Here is a 20,528-nt window from a genome sequence, read left to right as displayed (position 1 = left end):
ACTAAGCATGTTGCTGTGTGACACTGAGTTAAGGAGTTCCAATTTTTCCAATAATCAGTAATTTTTCCCTTCTGTAACATTTATTTTTGAAATTAAATATCAATGGACAGATTTTAAAAGACAAATAGATGTAGTTTAGCACACTTACAACTGCTTTACAATCATAAGTCCATGACCTACATGTGCTAGTAAGCTAGTGGTGTATAGCATATGGCTACTTACCTGATTATCTGGTCATGTGTGCAGACACTAAACAATCAGTGAGCCAGCTCTACAGCCATACGCACACACAGTGTTTACATACTGGCACACACAAGTTAAGCATAGTTCTATTTAATTAAGCACAACTGACTTCAAAAAACTGACCCACTTCTGATTCTTCATTTTCAAAAATATCTGTAGACAAAAGCACTATGCAGGATCACCAATAAGACTAACGAGCTGGGCATACTGTCTTGTATAAGCTTTCATTGTATGTAACCATAATGTTTGCTCAGTTAATTTATTCTAATATCCTAGAATTCTATTCTATTTCTTGCTGAACATTTTTATATAATAAACTTATGAAATAATATACAGGCAGTCCCCGGGTTACGTACAAGATAGGGACTGTAGGTTTGTTCTTAAGTTGAATCTGTACGTTTAAGTCGGAACTGGCGCCCAGATTCAGCCGCTGCTGAAACTGACCAGCGGCTGACTACAGGAAGCCCGAAGCAGAGTTGCTCTGCCCCGGGCTTCCTGGAATCAGCCGCTGATCAGTTTCAACAGGCTGAATCTGGACACCAGTTCCGACTTATATACAGATTCAACTTAAGAACCCCAGGCGTCTCCAAGTCAGCTGCTGCTGAAACTGATCAGCGGCTGATTCCAGGAAGCCTGGGGCAGAGCAACTCTGCCTCGGGCTTCCTGTAGTCAGCGCCGGTCAGTTTTAGCAGCGGCTGACTTTGGGACGCCTGGGGCAGAGCAGCTGGGCTGCTGCTGGGTTGCTCCAGTAGCGCAGTTCCTCGGCACTACTGGACCAACCCAGCAGCACCCAAGCTGCTCTGCCCCAGGCGTCCTGATTCAGCCGCTGCTGAAACAGACCAGCAGCGGCTGAATCAGGACACCTGGGGCAGAGCAGCTGGGGTGCTGCCGGGTTGGTCCAGTAGCGCCCAGAACGGCGCTGCGGGACCAACAGGCAGCGCCCCAGCTGCTCTACCACAGGCGTCCGGAGAAAAGCCTGGTCTGCTGGGGGCAGGGGGGCGCCCCCCCCCCCCCAGCAGACCAGGGAGATGCGGGCAGCGGACCGAGATGCACCGCGGTCCCACCGCCTTTCTCCGCGTCTCCCTGGTCTTCTGGTCTCCAGCAGACCAGGGAGACTCGGCGCAAAGCCGCGGAGCACGCCCAGCAGACCAGGGAGACGCAGAGCAGCTTTTGCCGCCCCGGAGGACGCGGGCGGCAGGACCCAGGCGCATCTGGGTGTCCCGCCGCTCCCGTCCTCCGGGGCGAGAAAAACCCCGTTCGTAACTGCGGATCCGACATAAGTCGGATCCGCGTAACTCGGGGACTGCCTGTGCAGAGTAAATTTATGCAATGCTCTGTAACAACCTAAATGAAATTTAAACACACTAGCAAGCTACTAGTCTACACACGCTTTCAGGGATGAATAATCCAAAGGCAGGACAGCATGTTTACATACTAATACTAGAGGATGCTAGTCTCTATCAAAGTTTTAATTGTTACTGTAAGCTAGCAACTTCAGAACAAAACCAAACTTCTTAACAGATTAGTTCCTTTCTTCTAGGCTATATGTCTTAAGATGCCATTTATTTGGAAATAAGAGTACGACAACTCTCAACCCCTTTGTAATGAGTCTGGGACAGCAACATGCCCTCCCTCTGACCCAGAAGAGGAAGGGCCCTCTAAGAGCCCTTGGAGTGTGGGTCAAGCTTCAACTAGCCCCACCCACAGGAAGCCAGAGGGTGGGACTAGGAGTATAAGAGAGGACAGCTCAGTCAGAGCCCAGCAGATGAACAAGCCAGACGCTTGGCCCTAGCTCCCACAGTAAAGGTTCAATCGTGCAACACTCAATAGGAGGACTGGATTGGGCCACCAGGACCCCTGCCGGCCCCCGATGCCTGGCCCAGGCTGCTGAGACCACTGCCATGGCCTGAACACATGCTGAGACTTCTGTGACCACTCCCCCAGGCCCTGACAACAGGACTGGTCCACCTGGACCCTACCCGACCCCTGCCTGCCTGGGACCCAGACAGAGCTTTAACTATTGAACTGTTTGTGTTAAAACTTTGTCTGCCCATCCCGCCCTGACCCAGGGCTGGGCCTTATAAACTGTTAGCCCAGGCTGTGCCACAGGTTGGGCCATATACGCTGTTGATCGGCCTATGTCTAGGCCAAAGCATGCCAAGCAAACTTTTCGGCAGCAGCAGCACTGCAATTGCTCTCTTGCCGGGCACTCTAGAGCAGTGTTTCTTAAACTTTTTAAGACCGAGGCACACCAAACTTTTTTTTAAAATGGGGAAACACCAAGGATTTTTGTTGAGGGGAGGGGAAAAAAAAGGAAGCTTGCCCCTTTTAAGGATAGCCATTTGAACTCTGTTCTCGCCACATATAGTGACCATATTTTCTGAACCAAAATTAGGGACACATTACCTACACCCCCTGACCTCTGGTTACTATGCCCCTGACTTCCGGGATCAAGATGGACACATGACCAGAAGTAAAAGTAACCCCCTTCAAGAACTTTTCCCACCATCCACCTACCCATACGGGATGAGTTTGGCTCCCACCGAACCCTCTCCCCTCTGGTACTCGTCTCTCCCCTGCAGGTGTCTGCCCTTCTGCTTCACCCCCAAAATCCCCTGGCACCTGCACCTTCCCTTATCCCTGCACCCTTCCTGGTGCTTCCTCCTTCCCTCACTGCCCTGCCCTCTTTCTCCATGATGCCCATCCCTCACCACATTCTACCCCACTTCCTCTCATGCCCCTCTTTGCCCTCTCACATGACTTGCTCCATCCCCACCTTCCTCATGCCCACCGCTCCTTTCAACCCTTCTCCCAGCACCTCCCTCTCCCCTTGCTTCCTCTTGTTCCCAATGCCCTTACCCTCTCCTTTCCCAGCATCACCCCGGTCCCTCCACCTTCCAACCCCCACTGACACCTTCCCTCCCTCCTCCTGCCCTTTTCCTCAGTCTCCACTTGGCCCCCTGGCATTTGTCTCTCCTCCACCCTGTCCCTTGGTTCCTTCCCCTCTCTTCTCCTGCCCTGCCCTCCTCCCCTCAGCACAAGCCCCTTCCTCTTCCACCCACCTTCCCTCTAGTTCTCTCCGAGCCCCTCCCTCACCTTTTGCCTTCCAGTTTGTGGGGCTGGAGTCTGTGGTCGGGCACCAGAAGTCCCTACAGCCCTGGACCCAGCTGCCTGCTTCCAAGGCAGGATTGCTTGCCGGGCCTGGAGCTGGGCCGCTCGCGGCGCTAATGTTAGTGCCGCATTCCAGTCCCCACACCAGCTCTGGCTCCCATTAGGAGGAGCACGGGGGGAAGGAGGCAAGAGAAAGCCCTTACCCTCCCAGATCTGGCTTGCAGAGCAGGGCAGAGCAAGCGGGTCTGTGCACTGCCGCTCCTCCAGCAGAGTAGGAATGGGCGGGGGAAAAAGGGCCATGCACAGAGCACACCAGAAGAGTCCAAATGTACCCCACTCTGCAGTGCTCCAGCCAGGCTCTGCACAGTCTCTGCCAGGTCTCTGGTGGCAGCTCTCAGAAGTGGCTCACCGGCTCCAACCACCGCCTCTCCCCCTCTGGCAGCGGTGGTGGCTGCCTATGGATGGAGGATGCCGGGCTGGCAGTGCACAGCAAAGGCAGTCCCGCAGCGGGAGAGAAGGGCCATGCGGTGGAGGGAGGGGCTTGATGGACAGCACCGCGTGCTGCATGAGAGCGTGAAGCTCTGGACACTGCACACCACTGGCAACAGCCCTGGCTGCCCACGCAAGGAATCAAGGGAGCCGCTTACATGCCGGGTGGAGGCAGGCAGTTGCTGCTGCACCGCGCTAGTGCTGGGTGTCTTTAAATCCAGGACTGTCCTGGAAAAAAAAAAGCAACATATGGTGACTATATCTCTGCGGCACACCTCCGACTGCCTCGCAGCATACCGGTGTGCCGTGGAACACAGTTTAAGAAATGCTGCTCTAGGGCAAGAGTTCCCACACTTTTTGACACCGGGGACCAGTAAATCCATTCACGAGCTTTTGGAAGACTGGTAACATTCATTTGCAGCTGCACACTTCTGGGACCTGGCGCACAGCTACAGAACTGCTCCCCAACCCCGCAGGAAGCCTGCGCTACCTCCCTGGAGGTAGCATCAGTGCGGCTTGCATCTTGGGCATAGCAAGGGGGGCTCTCGTAAAAAATTTTGAGGCCCACTATTTTTTTTCCCCCCACGAACCAGTACCAGGCCGTGGACAACAGTTTGGGAAACACTGCTCTAGGGAGTAAGCGTGGCCTTCCACAGATCTTGGACCCTTACACCCTTTCATCCTCTCCTCCCCTGAACTCCCTTTCCCTAGAGCATGGGTTCCCAAACTGGGAGGCGTGCCCCCCGGGAGGGGGCAGGCATGAAGAAATTCCGGGAGGAGGGTGCGAGGCGACCCAGGCGCACACACCCCCATCAACCCCACTCCAAGTTTTGCTGCTATTTTGGGGGGGGGGGGGGGGGGCGCGTGAGGGTTTCTCAAAAATCATAAAAGGGGCGTGATGCTGAAAAGTTTGGGAACCACTGCCCTAGAGGTATGCGTATGAAGTAGTCAAATGCTTCAATTGCCCACAGAATCAGCCACTTCCACCCAAATCTAAGGGTTTGTCTTTACTACACAGTGGATCCTTACTGCAGCTATCTATCCATTGGCAGTCGATTTATCGTGTCTGCTTAGACACAATGCATTGACCTCCAAGCCCCCTCCTGTCAACTCCAGTACTCCCCCAGGATGAGAAGAGTAGCCAGAGTTGACAGGAGACCCCACAGTAAATACGTTGACTTCAGCTACACTACTTGCATAGCTGACGTTGCGTAGATTAGATTGATGGAGTGGTGGTGTAAGACAGATTAGGTTTTATACAAGTTAACCAGGAATGTGGCGAAGAAGCTAATAATATTTGCATATATTCCCATATTCACCAAATTCTTCATCTTCCAGAACAGTTTAACTGGATACGGTTGAGCAAATACCATCGAGAAAAACATTTACAGCCATATAGCACATGGAACAAAAAAATCCCGATAGCTGTGAAGTCTTAGAATTCTATGACTGTCACTAACTCATCCCCAAAGGTTGGAGTGCAATTCACTCTGGTTACTTTACGTTGGTCTAGAGAAGGATAATGAAGCTAGAAGATTCTGGTGAATCTAGCCCTAAAGTCAATTCCTTTTTTAAAAAAGTGATTGAAAGTAGACATTATGTATCTTCAACTCAATAGGAATATCACATTAAAATTCTCATTGGGTCATTTATTTTGTGTTCACGTACAACTAATCAAAATACAAGAAAATTCGCAGATAAAATGATGTTAAACTAGGATCAAAATTAAATATATATCAACTTTTAAAGGTTAAAACACATTTTACTTCCATTTTTTTTGCCTATTAAAGGCAAAGCAGAACCGGTATTTTAAATAGCAATCTAAATATAAAAACATTCGAAGAGATGGCTGTAAAAACAACCATTGTCTCCAGAAATGATTGCAACCCTTATTTGGGTTGACTTGTTTTTTAAAGTTTAGATACAACGAGGAGAGACTCATCAGCATTGGCACAACTCAGGCCAAGACTACCCTAGGAAATTAGATAGATATACCTATACTGTTCACAATAGTGACAAGCACTTTAACAAAATAATAAGTTCCTGCATGAATTTCTGAGGAACAGATTTTACTTTTCTGTCTAGTATTTCAGATAGTCACTTGCACAAAGCTTTTATCATAAAAGTTTACAGAGGCATCACAACACAATTTTACAAACCTTCCTGGAAATGTAAAAGTAAACTGTAGTAAAGAGATCTAAAATGGACTCTGAATAATACATAAGTAGTCTAGATTTATATCCAATATATTCCCACAGAACTTGGCTGGTCCACAGGATAAATGTTCAGTATTTTTCAGCTACAGGAATTTTGACTTCTAGACAAAGACGCTAGAAGATTTACCCAGCATTGCTCGGATCAGCAATGTCCCCATATTAATTGGGAGAGATGAGGAGAGAAGAGCTTCAGCCACCTCCACCCTTCCAAAAGGGCCCCTGTGGGGGTGGGAGGTTCAGGTGGGGCTGGATATGAGGGATTCAGTGCACAGACTGCCCCAAAGAGAGAGAACGACCCCAGCCCTCTCTCATCACAGCAGCTTGAGGTCAAGGGAGAAGCTCTTCACTATAGCCTCTACAGCTCCAGCAGTCACAACTGGTGAAAAGGTTCATGTTTCCCGCCAGCAGCAAGTCCAAGTTCCTCTGGCCCCTGCCCATCCAGATTGAGGAATGCACAATGCAGCAAACTGCGCACTTTCCTCTGATCCCCTGACAAAGGGAAACAGCCAGCCATGTTCCTGTATGAATTAGGGGTGGGAGAGCTTCAGCCTACCCATTGCCCCTAAAAGGCGTTTGGGGGCAGGTCATCCCCAACCAGCCTTTTTCCTGCCTGGTGATTCTGCTTCTTATAAAACCACACAGAAAAGACACTCATTCCAGGAACAACTAAATCTTTACCTTGCTCTAAGTTCTAATAAGAGGAAGCTGTACACTGAATTCAGTGATCCTAGCTGTTACCATTTAGAAGGTGTTCTTGAACACAAACCCAGACTCTCTCAAATATATAGCAGCAGAGACACTGCATAACTGCCATTTTGGCAAAACAGATGCAATCTGAAACTATACCTTAAGCCAGGGCTACTGAACATGCAGCCCATCTGTTTGCAGCCCCCGGTGCAGTTTGGCTTTACACGGAGCTCAACACACGGCCCGCAGATGGGAACCTTTGAACATGGCCTCCACTGGGAACACGCTCCACAATGGAGAGTCAGCATAATGGTCTTCTGTTGATATGCATTTTAGTAGTTAAATTCCTGGACTGTCATTGCTCATTAAGGGTATATCTATGCTGCAACACTATTTGGAAATAACTAGCACGATTTCGAAATAATTTAGTCCACGTCCACACATCAGGCAGTTATTTCAAAAAAGTGTCAAAATACTGCCAACCTGGATGATTTCTTACTCCAACTCCTGTAACCCTTATTGTACAAGGAGTAAGGGAAGTTAGAGGAAGAGTACTCTAATTCAAAGTGCTGAGTAGACACTCCCTATTTCTAAATAAGATACACAACCGATGTAGCTCAATTTGTATAGCTTGTTTTGAGTTAAGCCCTGCAGTGTAGATTCACCCTAAAATGCTGTCATATGGGTCAAAATCGGGTAAATATTGCATTTTATTAACAACACGCAGGCCCCATTTAAGTCAGTTCCGCTTATGTGTAGTCTTATCTTAAGCTTCCGAAGTTGAGTACTTTGCAGGGAAATCAACTCTTGAAATTTTCATCCTCCAAGTGGAAGCTTGCCCTTCATCTCATTAGTCAATGGTGACAGAGCCCTCAGCCCTAGCCAAACATTCAAACAAGTATACCTTGCATTCCTCAAGAAATGCCACCTCCTCTGCAGTAACAGCTCTGAAGAAGGGCACAGGAAAAGGCAAGAGCCGATAGGCGGAGTGTGGACTTAAATTCTCACCTTGTTTATCGTTTGGGCAAGGCCTGCAACTGATGCTCTGGAATAAGAATCAGCTTGAGACCCCTTTCTCTCGCCCTTATGTCTATCCACTATAGAACCTAGTGCCAAGAACTAAGCAATATCTAAAACAATGAGACAAACACAGAAGCTGTAAGCAAGTCTCACATTTCAGGGTTTAAAAGTCATTCCATGCTCCAAGTGAAGCCAGCATCACTGCAGCATCTTTGAGCAAGTGCTTAGCTCATTACATGTTTCCTGATTCCATCTGCTTTCAGGTCAAGAGTCACATTCCCTCTTTCCTGGAAAAACATAGGCGCTTATCCGCACAGGCCAAACAGTTACACTAATTCAGTTCAAACTACCTTACATAAAACCATGTTTGGTTGAAGGGGAAAAAAGTCTTCATTTTTTAAAAATGTAATTAGTCATCCAGTCACATTTTGATCAATTACAAACACACAAGATTTCCCAGTGAAGGGGGGAAAAAAGTTCTTCAGTTTCCTTACTTTGTGAATTTGAGAGATCATTTTTATAATCCATTTCACATTTCCCTCTGTAGGCACTCCACTACTGAAGAAACCCTTACAAAACTTTCAAGATTAAAAAGCCCCTCAAATGTTACAAGTTTCAAAACACAAAGTTTAAGTACTCACTCTAAAAATGAACCAATTTAGAAAAAAATAGTATCACTTCAAAATAGGTGTTGCCTGATTTTAGAAGTTACCACCTTTAAGACAGAAAAGTCCTTAACCCAGGATCGGAGCCAGTATTTAATCATTCTGTGATTGGGAACCCTGATGTACACATTTGCAACATTCACACTATATGATAGGCATAGGCGTGCGCACGGGGTGTGCCCAGGCACACTCTAATATCTCGGGCCAGCTAGCGGCTGCTGGAGGAGGAGGGGGGTTTGAGACAGGGAGCCACAGCCCCTCACTTTCCCTGTGGCCATCTACAGGGCACTTTGGGGCAGAGAGAGCGCGTGCACAACAGAAGCAGCTAGGGCCCGACCACAGACGCTGGCCTGAGCTATTTTTGCGCCCTAGGCCCCGCCCGGTCTGGCGGAGCCCCTTCTGCACCCAGGGGCGCCCCCACCCGGCCCGGCAGCACCACACAGCATCCCTTCTGAGCCTGGGGCTCTGGCCCCGTCCCCGCCCATCCCTGCAGCACCACACAGCGCCCCTTCTGCACCCAGAGCCCTATCCTCGGCCCCATCCCCGGCCCCATCCCAGCAGCACCGCGCGGCACCCCTTCTGTGCCCAGGGCCCCAGCCTCATACTCAACCCTGCCCGAACCGGCAACACTGCATGGCACGGCGTCCCTTAAAGTGAGGCGCCCTGGACTAGGGCCCAGCCGGCCTGTAGCTAAGGCCGGCTCTGACTCCAGCCCCGCAAACTGGAAGGCAGAAGCCGGCTTAGCTGAAGGTAAGGGAAGGGAAGGGAGGGGAGGGGAAGGGGGAAAAATAGAGGGCAGTGGTGGGAGAGGAAGGGGCTTGTGCTGAGGGGTAGGGGGTAGGTCAGGAGAAGAAAGGGGAAGGCACCAAGTGACAGGGTAGAGGAGAGACAAATGACAGGAGGCTAAGTGGAGACAATAAGGAAAAGAGTAGGAGAGGCAGTGTCAGTGGAAGGGGGGGACAGGGTGATGCTGGGAGAAAAGAGGGTAAGGGCATTGGGGGTTAGAGCGAGGAGGGGAAGGTGCCTGGAGAAGGCTTGAAAAGGGGTGGGCATGAGGAAGGCAGGGATGAAGCAAGACGTGTTAGGGCATGGGGGCATGAGGGAAATGGGAGAGGGTGGTGAGGGGGTGGGCATCAGGGAAAAGGGGGGCAGGGGCAGTGAGGGACAGGGAAGGCAGCAGGAAGGTGCAGGGGTAAAGGAAGGTGCAGATGCCAGGAGATTCTGGGGGTGAAGCAGAAGGGCAGACCCCTGCAGGGGAGGGACCAGCACCACAGGAGAGAGGCAGGGCAGGTGTGTAGAGGGAGGTGTTAGGAGAGGGGATGAGGAGGGTAGTAGCTCACATGATCAGAGTGGGGCTACTGGAGGAGTGGGCACAGGGGAGAGAGAAGGGCTGGTAGAGGGGGGCAGGTGTCAGGAGGGCTAAGGGCAGGAGTCCAAGTCAGGACAGCAAAGGAGGGTGAGGGTTTGGGGGGCAGCCAGCACCAGGAGAGCTGATGGAGCAAGGGGAGACATGGCAGCAGAGGGAAAAGGTAGAGGTTTATAAGATATTTATTAATAACTTGGGTGCTACAGTGGCACATCCAAACAAGCCACATGAACTCAATACCGGTGCACAACACAAAATTCATTCTGCTCATGGGAGGAAACTCTTAGAGGGAACACTTCCCCAAGCCTCTCCGCCCCCAAGTTAGTGTCACACACATTGGGTTAATGCAAATGCAGGATAGTTGCATTAGGGGGGTTTGGTGGGGGTCTATTGGTAGAAGTATGGTGGAAAAAGTCTTTAGCGGGAGATCACATGACACCTCTTACTTCTGGTCATGTGTCCATCTTGCCCCAAGAATGTTACCTCCAGAGGTGTGGCCAATGGGAGTAAGGGGCGTGGTGTGGCTAATGGGGGTCAGAGTACTTTTTTAAAAAATTATTTGGGTGCACACCCTAATTAAATGTGCTGTGCACGCCCATGATGATAGGAATGTAAATTCATGTTTAATTTGTTAACCAGTTAAATACAATGTTTAACCAGTTAACCAATTAAAGGTGGGGATACATGTAACAGCTCCATTGTGTTTTAGTTCCAGGAAGAGATTATACTGATAGGATACAAGGATTGCATCAGTCCTTCTAATAGGCCCAAAATGAAACCATTATGTACCAGAGATTTACCCTGTGTTGTTCAGGTCCTTCAGTACAGGGTGCTGAGGGATACAGGAATCAGCAGAGATTTGGAGGTGTGGGAGGTTTGGGGGTGGAAGGTGCAGGAGTCAGGGTACAGGGTGCTAAGGGGCTACATTGTCCAGGCAGCAGCTGCTTTGCTGCTCTCTTGGGCTGTTGGGAGCACACTTGCTTGCTGCCCCCCTGTGGTCATCTGGAGTATAGCTGTCCCTGCCACCAGACTTCTTCCTTTCAATTTTATGTGAAACATCCCATTCCAGGCATATCCGATTTTCCTGGCACAACCAACTCCTGACCTTGCTTTTAAGTTATGATGAGAGGAAGCTGCATACCAAATTTTGTGGTCCAAGCTCTTAACTCACAGATGGACACAAAAACTCTCTCAAATATCAGAGGGGTAGCCGTGTTAGTCTGAATCTGCAAAAGCGACGAAGAGTCCTGTGGCACCTTATAGACTAACTGAAGTGTAGGAGCAGAAGCTTTCGTGGGCAAAGACCCACTCTGCATCTGCGTCACATGCATCTGACGAAGTGGGTCTTTGCCCACGAAAGCTTATGCTCCTACACTTCAGTTAGTCTATAAGGTGCCACAGGACTCTTCGTCGTTCTCTCAAATATATAATATATTTTTCAACCAAATTCCATCAATACTTTAATGTGTTGGGCTACCTTCTCCTTAGCATCTGCATACAGACTTGTACATCTGTGGCTTGCGTCAAGTGGGCAGATCCCTGTATGAGTCCCATTGTTTTCCTGTATCTAACTAGAACTTTGAGGGACATGGAACACACAATGCTCCTGTGAGACAGCCATTGTGATGGAAAAGTTTGCAGTAACTTGTGCCTGTCCAGTTGAACTGCAAACGTACTAACAGGCACTTTAAACTGCCAGCAAGCCTGTGAAAGAGTACAACAACAGGGCAGTTCTCCTGGACTCTTTAGTAGACCCACAGCTACAGAAAGTTCTGGACAGCTTAAACAGTTCACAAATCAGTGAGACAGAGAAAAGGTTCTGCAAATCTAGACAGCTACAGATACCATGAAACATGTACAACACAATGAATATATGCACTGCTCAGTTTTCCAAATTTTCATGTTCCTGTTGCTTAAAAAAAAAACAACACACACACATACACACACACTTTACTAGTAGACAATGGTAACCAAGCATTAGATCAAGTTTAACAAGTGAGCGTAGTTAAGAAATTCCATTTAAAAAAGTAATTTTTTCACTAGTCCCTTCATTAACACTTTACAAACAAAACTTACAGACTCAGAGATGTCCATACACTGCAGACATGGTCCACATTATGAAGATTTTAAGTGGACTTGTTTCAACATAGTTGTGCATGTGTTAACACTTAAAATTTATCTCCCACCCCACCCCTTTAACAGCAACTAAACAGCACCACGTCCCTGAAGGATGCAGAGAAACAAATCAGCCTACGTATGTCAATTCAGTACAATTGTACACACTGCATTATCCCAACAGTCCTCCAGCAGCTGTCCCACCATGCTCCTCCCCACATGACTAGGGTCACTCAATTACAATTTTGAACTTCACTGCCCAAAGGTCACAGAAACCAAAAGACAGCACCATTCCCCTTAAATACACAACGGCTGTGTCTACATTGGCAAGATTTTGTGCAAAAGTGGTCACTTCTGCGCAAAAACTTGCTGCCTGTCTACAATGGCCGCGAGTTCTTGCGCAAGAACACTGACGTTCTAATGTAAGAAATCAGTGCTTCTTGCACAAGAACTATGATGCTCCCGCTCAGGGATAAGCCCTCTTGTGCAAGTGTTCTTGCGCAAGAGGCCAGTGTAGACAGGCAACATCAATTACTTGCGCAAGAAAGCCCGATGGCTAAAATGGCCATCGGAGCTTCCTTGCGCAAGAGAGCTTTCACACTTCCACGGATGCTTTTGCGCAAAAGCACATCTCTTGCACAAAAGCACATGCCAGTGTAGACGCTCTCTTGCGCAAATACTTTAACGCAAGAACTCTTGCGTTAAAAGTATTTGCGCAAAATCTTGCCAATGTAGACCAAGTCAGCATGTCTTTTAAGTGCATCTTCCTGAGTGCACATCTTCATGAGCATCCAACCATGCTAGCTTCACATACATAGAGAGCTATTAAACATGCTATTGCCAACAGGAAATAAATCACAGTTATTCTTTATCCGTGGAGAGAAGACACTTTGCAAAAACAGTCAGGGAACAGATGAAAGAGACGTCTATATGCAGGGGATGCTGATACTGGGACACAAAAAAGATGAGTAGCAGTACTGTGTTAAAGACATAGCAGACAACCGAAGCAAATGTGGGACTGCCCAACAGACCTGCCACTTCTACAACAAACTGCATTAGCAACAGTTATGAGAACTGGATGGAGCTCTACTGTGTCCATACTTCTGCCTGAGAGATGGCAGAGGCTGTAAAGTCACATGATATTGTCAGTTTTAAAAAATGGTGCAAAAATAATGGGATGGAATAAGCATATGGGATGGATATTATGACACTGAGGGAACCTGAACTAGAAATCCTTGTGAAAGTTATTGTAAAATTTCCCACATAGCACAGCACCAGAGACACACACAAAGCTCACTGGAATACTTACCCATGGTACTCCAAATTGTTCATCACCACAACCACTAGTGGTGGGTACACATAGCACCAAAACACACAGCCAAATGTACTAGCACACAGCAGATCTATAGAAGTTGGTGGATATATGATTTGTAAATTATGTCTGCCAAACTCTGTACTGTAGAGTTACACACAACCTCTCACTCTATTATAATAATCTATTAAGTAACTCAGAAAAGAGCAGCAAAGATAGTTAGGGGTATGGAACAGTTTACATATGAGGAGATATTAATAACAATGGGACTTTTCTATAAAATAATAGATTAATGTAACTTGAAGGGACCTCAAGAACTCATCTAGTCCATTCCCTTGCACTTATGGCAGGGCAAAGTATTATCTAAACCAGAGATGGGCAAAATACAGCCCACTAGCCAGGTCTGGCAGATATAATGTTTCTGTTTGTCCTCCCATCTCTCTCTAGGCCACTACAAGTTCCACATCAAAGCAGAGAGCTCAGACAAACTGCATGCCATGCCTCCCCACCACTCCCAGAAGTGGCCAGTTAACATCTTTGCATGCCCCTGCCAGAATGGCAAGGTGGCTCCATGTACTGCCCCCACCAACAGCACTGTCCTCACAGCTCCCATTGGCCACAAACTGGCTAATGGGAGCTGCAAGGGCAATGATTGCCAGCTGCTTTCAGGAGCAGCACAGGGCCATGGCAAGCAGGTAGCCTTTCTGAATGCCCTGCTGTGCTACCAGCGGAGAGTCACCTGTGATAAGTGCATCCCAGTCAGAGTCTGCAGCTCCCACTGCCCTTGCATCCAAACCCACTGCCCTAGGCTAGAACCCCCTCCCTGTCCTCTGGGCTGGTCACAGACAAAAGCTGCTCCAGCTGGGCTGGAGCACTCCTACCAGTGGTGGGCTCCGTGGGGCTGAAGCAGACCCCTGTCCATGGTGGGCTGCTCCAGCCTTTACCAGTTAACCATAACCAGTTAACCATTTAGCATCCCTACCCTGTGCCCAAACTCAAACCCAGACCCCACAACTCCTTCATGAATAGAGTAGAAATATGCAGCCAGTGTCAACTTATAAAAATTCATGGAGTGGTGACTCCTCTTGCAAAAATTCTCGCACATCCCTGCCTTAACCTCTGTTTACCAGAAGCTGGGAATGGGCAACAGGTGGATCACATCAGGATTACCGGTTCTATTCTTTCCCCTAGGGCATCTGGCACTCGCCATTGTAAGCAAACAGGACAGTGGGCTAGAGAGACCTTTGGCCAGGTTATACCTCCCTGGTCTGGCGCCCTCAATACCTGACCAGTCCTAAAACAGGAAATCTATCAGACCAGAGGTGGTCAATGCCATACCTTTCTACTGTTACCAGCTGCAGGGCTCCTTTCTGACAGCAGCAGAGGAGCCAGCATTGGTCAAGTGGGGGAAGGGATACACTTGGGGAAAGAGGCAGAGAGACTGCAGAGCCCCAAGGTTGGGGGCCAGGAGTTCAGCCCCATGGCGTTCCACAGTCCTCCCCAAGCACCCCCACATCTCCACTCCTCCCATTCCCTTCTGAGCTTGAGCGCCCATTGGGGATGCTAGACCACAGATGTTCCTGGACTGCAGAAGCCTAGACTATAAAGATCCAATCTGTATCTCTGCACCATGCCACCTTCCTGCCCTTCCGTTCACCAGAAAAATACAAACACGGTTACCTTATACCTTATTACTTCAAGTATTCCCATTGTAGTGAATGCAACTACTCAAAGGAGAAACTGCTGACCAATTAATAAGGGGTTCAACACAGGGTTGCCAACCATCAGTAAATTCAAACATAGTCAGTAAAAATAATAATAAAAATAAAATTGGCCCTGTCTATAAAATCTGTAAAAAAAAAAAAAGCACAGTTTTCGGTGGTTGTGCATGCAACACATAGTTCTGTTGGGCTTCTTGTGGCTGGAGGAATGAGGTACAGACCGCATGCTGGACACAGGTCTCCCACAGACCCCCTGCCAGTAAGTCACAGCAAGGCATTTCCTGGTACCATCACCCAGTCTCAGCCAGGTGAACAGCTCAGGTGCATCCCCTCCTAGGGTGGGAAAAGGGCTCAGAGGGGGCATGATTTGGGCCAGGGAGACTGTAATAGGAAAAAGATTGTGTCCATATGTCTGACCAACACACTGCAGGTCCAGGTGTCGGTCTTGTGGGCTCTCAACTTCCCCCAGGCTCCTGCTTTCTTTCCAGCTCAATTTGCCGGCTGAACTGAGGTTTCACAAGTGCCGTCACTATCAATTCAGCTAAGAAGCAAAAATGTTGTGATGTATGAATAAAAACACTGAATATTGTTCACTTGGTCCTTTTGAGCTATCTTTATATTATGTAACAATGTGTCCACAAAACAGTTTTGTTGTCCATTACTTTTTCTATACCATCCATAAAAATAATTTTCAGCACTTTGCAAATCTTTTTCAATAGTTTTTTTTACTCTGGCAATTACAAAAAATGAGTTAATTTGTAGAATGAGTAGACTGGTACAGTAATTCCTTATTTAACACTATAGATGTGTTTCAGAAAATGATCGCGTTAAGTGAAAACATGTTACGCGAGGTCAATTTTCCCATTGAAAATAATGGAAAAGGTGGGGGTTGCGTTTCAAGCAGTGGTGTCTGTTGGGACCAGGACATACGGTTGGGGGAGAAAGGGAACTGGGTTACAGCAGGAAGGGGAGGTGTTTGGCTCTGGGGAAGAGATGGGGAAGAGAGGGGATGGGGATTGGGTTGGAAGTATGCCCGGTGACGAGTCTGCCGGGACCCGCACTGCATCCGGGGTGAGGGGCGGGGGGGTCGCCGGGGAACCGTGTAGCGAGCGGTGAACCTTCCAGTGCTTTGCAGGGAGTCGGGGGAAGCCCTGCACAGCCGCCAGTGACGGGCCGGCTGGGGAAACCCAGCCACCAGCCTGCAAGCGGGGGCGGAGGACAAGGGGCAAGGCATCCAGCGACGGGGAGTCAACAGGGAACAGCGCAGCAAGCAGTGAACCCTTCACCGCTTTGCAGGGAGGTGGGGGAAGCCCCATGCAGCCTCCAGCAACGGGCCAGCTGAGGAAATCATGCTATTCCAGGGATGGTCCTGTGATTCAAAAAACGTTTCCTAAAAAAATTGTGCTATCACGAAAATGTGTTAAGCAGGCACGTCTTAAATGAGGAATTACTGTATTATGCTTTTTCACTTGTAGATAAGGAAACACTTTAAAAGGACAGGTAAGCATTTTCAAGTTGGAGGAAAAGAAGGCAGATACATTACGTGCCTACAGCTATAGTCTATACCAGTGTTTCCCAAACTATGGGCCGCAGACCAGTACCGGGCCGCAGGAAAAAAAAAACAGGGCCTCAGCATGGCTGCCAGAGTGTTCCAGGCTCCCAGAGTGACCGTGTGGCACCAGGTCCCCCAAGTCCACGGCCAGCCTGGGCAGAGTCGGCAGCCGGATGTTTCAGCTCCCGGAAGAGGCGTAGCTAGGGGAGGTCGTAAGGGGGTCTGGGAGGAGGAGGAGGGGAGAGCCGGCCACTGGAAGCAGCACTGGACGGGGGAATCAGGGCAGGCCAGGGAGATTGGGGAGGGAGGGCAGCCAGCAGAAGAAGAGCTGGCCGGGGGAGATCGGGAGGAGGAGTAGGGGAGCAGTGGGTGCGGTAAGCAGGGCTTGCCTGGGGCATTGGGGCTGGCCAAGGGAGACTGGGAGGAGAAGTGGGGGAGAACTGACTGTCCGAGAGGGGGTTGGGGGAAGTGGGGCTTGCCAGAGGCACAGCGGGGGGCGGGGAGCGGGACTGACCCAGCCATATGCAGATCTCAGGGCACTGCCTCTCCCCTCCCCCCCAGCAAAGCACGAGTGAGTCTGGCCCAGGGATTCTATTGTGTCCCCCCCCTCACCCCAAACACACACACACACACATCCTTGAGTAATTGCAAACTGTTTGGCTGGTAGACACACTGATGCAGCCTGAGCACATTTACCAGCCAGGCAGTTTGAAACTACAAAATAATACATCTAGTAATAATACAACTTACCTAATGAGAAAATACCAGAAAGGTTATATGTCTGGTATTTTCTCAGTTTGTTTTTTATGTGTTTATATTTTTGGGCTGCAAAAGACAGTACTGGAAAAAAGGGTTCCAACTAAAGTAAAATTTGGGAAACCCTGGTCTAACCAGCTTTCTGCTTGGCTTACACTCCATTTATCCAATCCATATTCCTTAACTTGCTGGCAAGAATATTGTGGGTGACCATATCAAAAGCTTTGCTAAAGCTAGCACTGGGGGCTTTGGGAGGACCAGAAACAACTTGTTTGAACATTCAACATTTGATTAATGAATATGCAAATATGCAAATGAATGTTACCAGTCCTCCAAAAGTTTGTGAATGGATTTACTGGTCCCCGTGTCAAAAAGCTTGGGAACCCCTGGTCTATACTGCGCACCTTGCAATAAGCTGGCTGTGCAGCTGCATAGTCATTCTTTATGGGCAGGGTAGGAATAGTTTTACTGACAGAAGTGCTGGCCACAGCAGTGCTTTTCATCATTGAAGCTTCTATCCTTTGAGGGGAGGGAGTAATTTTTCATATCCTTAACCAACAAAAGTTTTAACAATGAACATGCCAGTGTAGACATAGTCATAGGATTTGTGTACACTTACAGTTGCACCAGTGCCACTGCAGTGTTTAGTGAAGAACCTACTAATGCTGAGGGGAGAAATTCTCATAAAAACATGAGAATAGCCATACTGGGTCAGGTCAAAGGCCCATCTAGCCCAGAGTCCTGTCTTCCAACAGTGGCCAATGGGGAGTGAACAGAACAGGTAAACATTGTGAGATCCCTCTCCTGTCAAACATTTCCAACCTCTGACAAACAGAGGCTAGGACACCATTCCCTCCATCCTAGCTAATAGCATTGATGGACCTAAAAATTCATGGAAGTTATCTGGTTCTTTTTTTAACCCTGTTAAAGTCCTGGTCTTCAAAACATCCCCTGGCAAGGAGTTCCACAGGTTGACTGTGCGCTGCATGAGCAACTTCCTTTCGTTTGTTTTAAACCTGCTACCCATTAATTTCATTTGATGACTGCTAGTTCTTACAGGAACAAATAAATAACTTTCCCTTATTCATTTTTTCCACACCAATCATGATTTTATAGACCCCTATCATATCTTCCCTCAGTCTCCTCTTTTCTAAGTTGAAAAGTTCCAGTCTTAATCTCTCATTATATGCAGGGCCGGCCTTTTGGCACCCTGGTGCCAGAGCCCTTTTGGCACCCCGGGCGTGCGGCGCTGCCCCCGGGGCGCATGGCGCATACGCAGGCTGGCCACGGCCGCTGGCGCGCAGCCCGAGGCCTGCCCCCGGGGCGCGCCCCCGGGGCGCATGGCACATGCACTGCCCAGCCCGGCCCATCCACTGCTGCTGGCACATGCACCAGGCAGTGAAGGGTCCCACGGCTGTGGGGGGAAGGGCACTGCTGGCCAGCGCCGCAGGGCAGGCGCTGCGGGAGCCGGGTGCACGGCACCTGATGGCAGCTATAAGGGGCGTGTGGCATCCCTTACAGCTGCCATCAGGCATCCCCAATCGGTTGGCGCCCTGGGCAGCTGCCCAGCTCACCCATGCCTTAGTCCGGCCCTGATTATATGGGACCCATTCCAAACCCCTAATCATTTTTGTTGCCCTTTCCTGAAAGAGCATCAGGAGAAATAGTTTTGTGGAAAAGATAAGCTCTCTTGTTAAAAAAAGCAGTAGTTTCACCAAGGCTCATGCTGGTATAATTGCATTGCTCAGCCATATGTATTTTCCACATGTCTGAATGACATGCTTATAGTGACTATGACTTAGTGGGGGGTTCAGTGAAAGAGCCAGAAACAGAGCCTAACTTTGCAGGCAGATTCCACAGAATAGTTATGTCCCCACAATACCCTATTTTAGTAAAAGCGAATTGCCAATACATCTGGGCTTAACTTTAATATACATTTATATTGTTTTTTAAAAAAATTGTAAGCCACCTCCAATATCTTAAATAGAGAGGCAGAGGAAAAATATTTCAAACAGACAGACTCCAGGTTTAGAAAGATTTCAGAAAGAGCTGAAGAGGCCTGACATGGCATACGTATCCCCAGTGGAGAGGAAGGCGCAGGACGTGCCCGCACCTCTCTACAACCCAGACCATCACACACACGCACAGACTTACTCCCCCGCCAGACACCCGGCTGCGGAAACGCGCTGTAACTGGATGGAAGTTTGCAGCCGCCCCGAGCAGCCCGGCGACTGCCAGCGCTGAGCCCCCGCCCCGCACTCGCACAGCGCGTCCAGGGCTCCGCCGCGCCGCACCGACACCTCCGCCCGGGCCAGAGCCGCAGGTCAACGGGGCGCGGGGAGCATCAGGCGCGGTGCCGCCCGGCGGCCGGGAGAGGCGCTTGGCTCCCGCTCACCTTTGCGGGGACGCGCCCCGGCCCCCTGTGCGGGCAGAGACGGGGACTGTCCGCTCCGTGCCCCGCGCAGGCCCCGCACCCGCCCAAGCGGAGCGGCCGGACCGGCTGGGGGGGGCGGGTCCTGGCCCGGCCGGGCTCTCACTCACCACGAGCACGGAGCCCCGCACCGCCTCGGAGACGCTCTGCCGCAGCTCGGCCGCCGTGCCCGGCTTGCTGAGCGCCCGCGTGAACTTCCGAGTCTCCGGGGGCGCCTGCGACATGGCCATGGCCGCCGCCGCCTCGCCGGGCTCGCGGCCCCTCACTCCGCGGCCCCCCGCCCCCCCATGGCCCGGCCGTTGGCGGCGAGTCAGTGTCGCAGCAGCCGCCACCGGCTCGCGCGGCCCCGGCCTCTCAGGTGGCCCCTCCCTCGCTCGCTCAGCCCATGCTCCCAGCGCGCGCCGCGCTCCCATCCCAAACACTGACTCACCCCACGGGGGCGGGGCAAGGGCGCAGCCGCGGCCGCTGATTGGCGCAGCCCAGGTGGCGAAGGAGGTGGGGCCACCCGGACAGCCCCGCCCACACCTGTCTCCCGGTTCCACGTCGGATTGGTCGCGCCTCTCTACCTGCCCGGCTCCTCTTCCCCCGCCCCGCGGCCTCCCCAGCGCGCCCAACCCTGGGGCGGGGCCAGCGGGCGCCGGAAAGTCCCGCTCGGTGCTGAGCTCATCGCGACCTTTCCCCGACTCCCCGCGCGGGGCGGGTCCGCAGCGGCGCTGCCGCCCCGCCCCCGGGATCGCTGGGAAAGGCGGAGAAGCGGCGCTTGAGGGGCAGCGTTTCACCAGCTTTTCTGGCCGCTGCCCGCCAGTGGGGGCGGGGCCCATTCCTGCCCCTGGCTCTGCCTTCT

General features: G+C 50.3%; 1 protein-coding gene across 7 annotated transcripts in view; it reads right to left on the bottom strand.

Annotated features, from left to right (window-relative positions):
- DOCK9 (dedicator of cytokinesis 9) overlaps window positions 1-20,068 on the bottom strand; it is a 307,165-nt gene extending 287,097 nt beyond the window's left edge. For 4 of the 7 annotated variants that reach the window (XM_075918766.2, XM_075918768.2, XM_075918767.2 and 1 more), the window contains exon 1: window positions 19,795-20,066. In XM_075918766.2, coding sequence (XP_075774881.1) covers window positions 19,795-19,914 — 120 coding nt within the window. In that variant the 5' untranslated portion in view covers window positions 19,915-20,066. Of the gene's footprint in view, window positions 1-19,794 lie in introns of all 7 variants that reach the window. The other 3 variants (XM_075918762.2, XM_075918765.2, XM_075918764.2) reach the window with 1 other exon arrangement.
- Between the last annotated feature and the right edge of the window lie 460 nt (window positions 20,069-20,528).

This window comes from Pelodiscus sinensis, chromosome 1 (genome assembly GCF_052426305.1).
Source record: "Pelodiscus sinensis isolate ZL-2025 chromosome 1, ASM5242630v1, whole genome shotgun sequence".
Taxonomy (NCBI): domain Eukaryota; kingdom Metazoa; phylum Chordata; order Testudines; family Trionychidae; genus Pelodiscus; species Pelodiscus sinensis.
The sequence above is the reverse complement of the archived record's forward strand: the minus strand, read 5'-3'. Positions and strand labels throughout refer to the sequence as shown.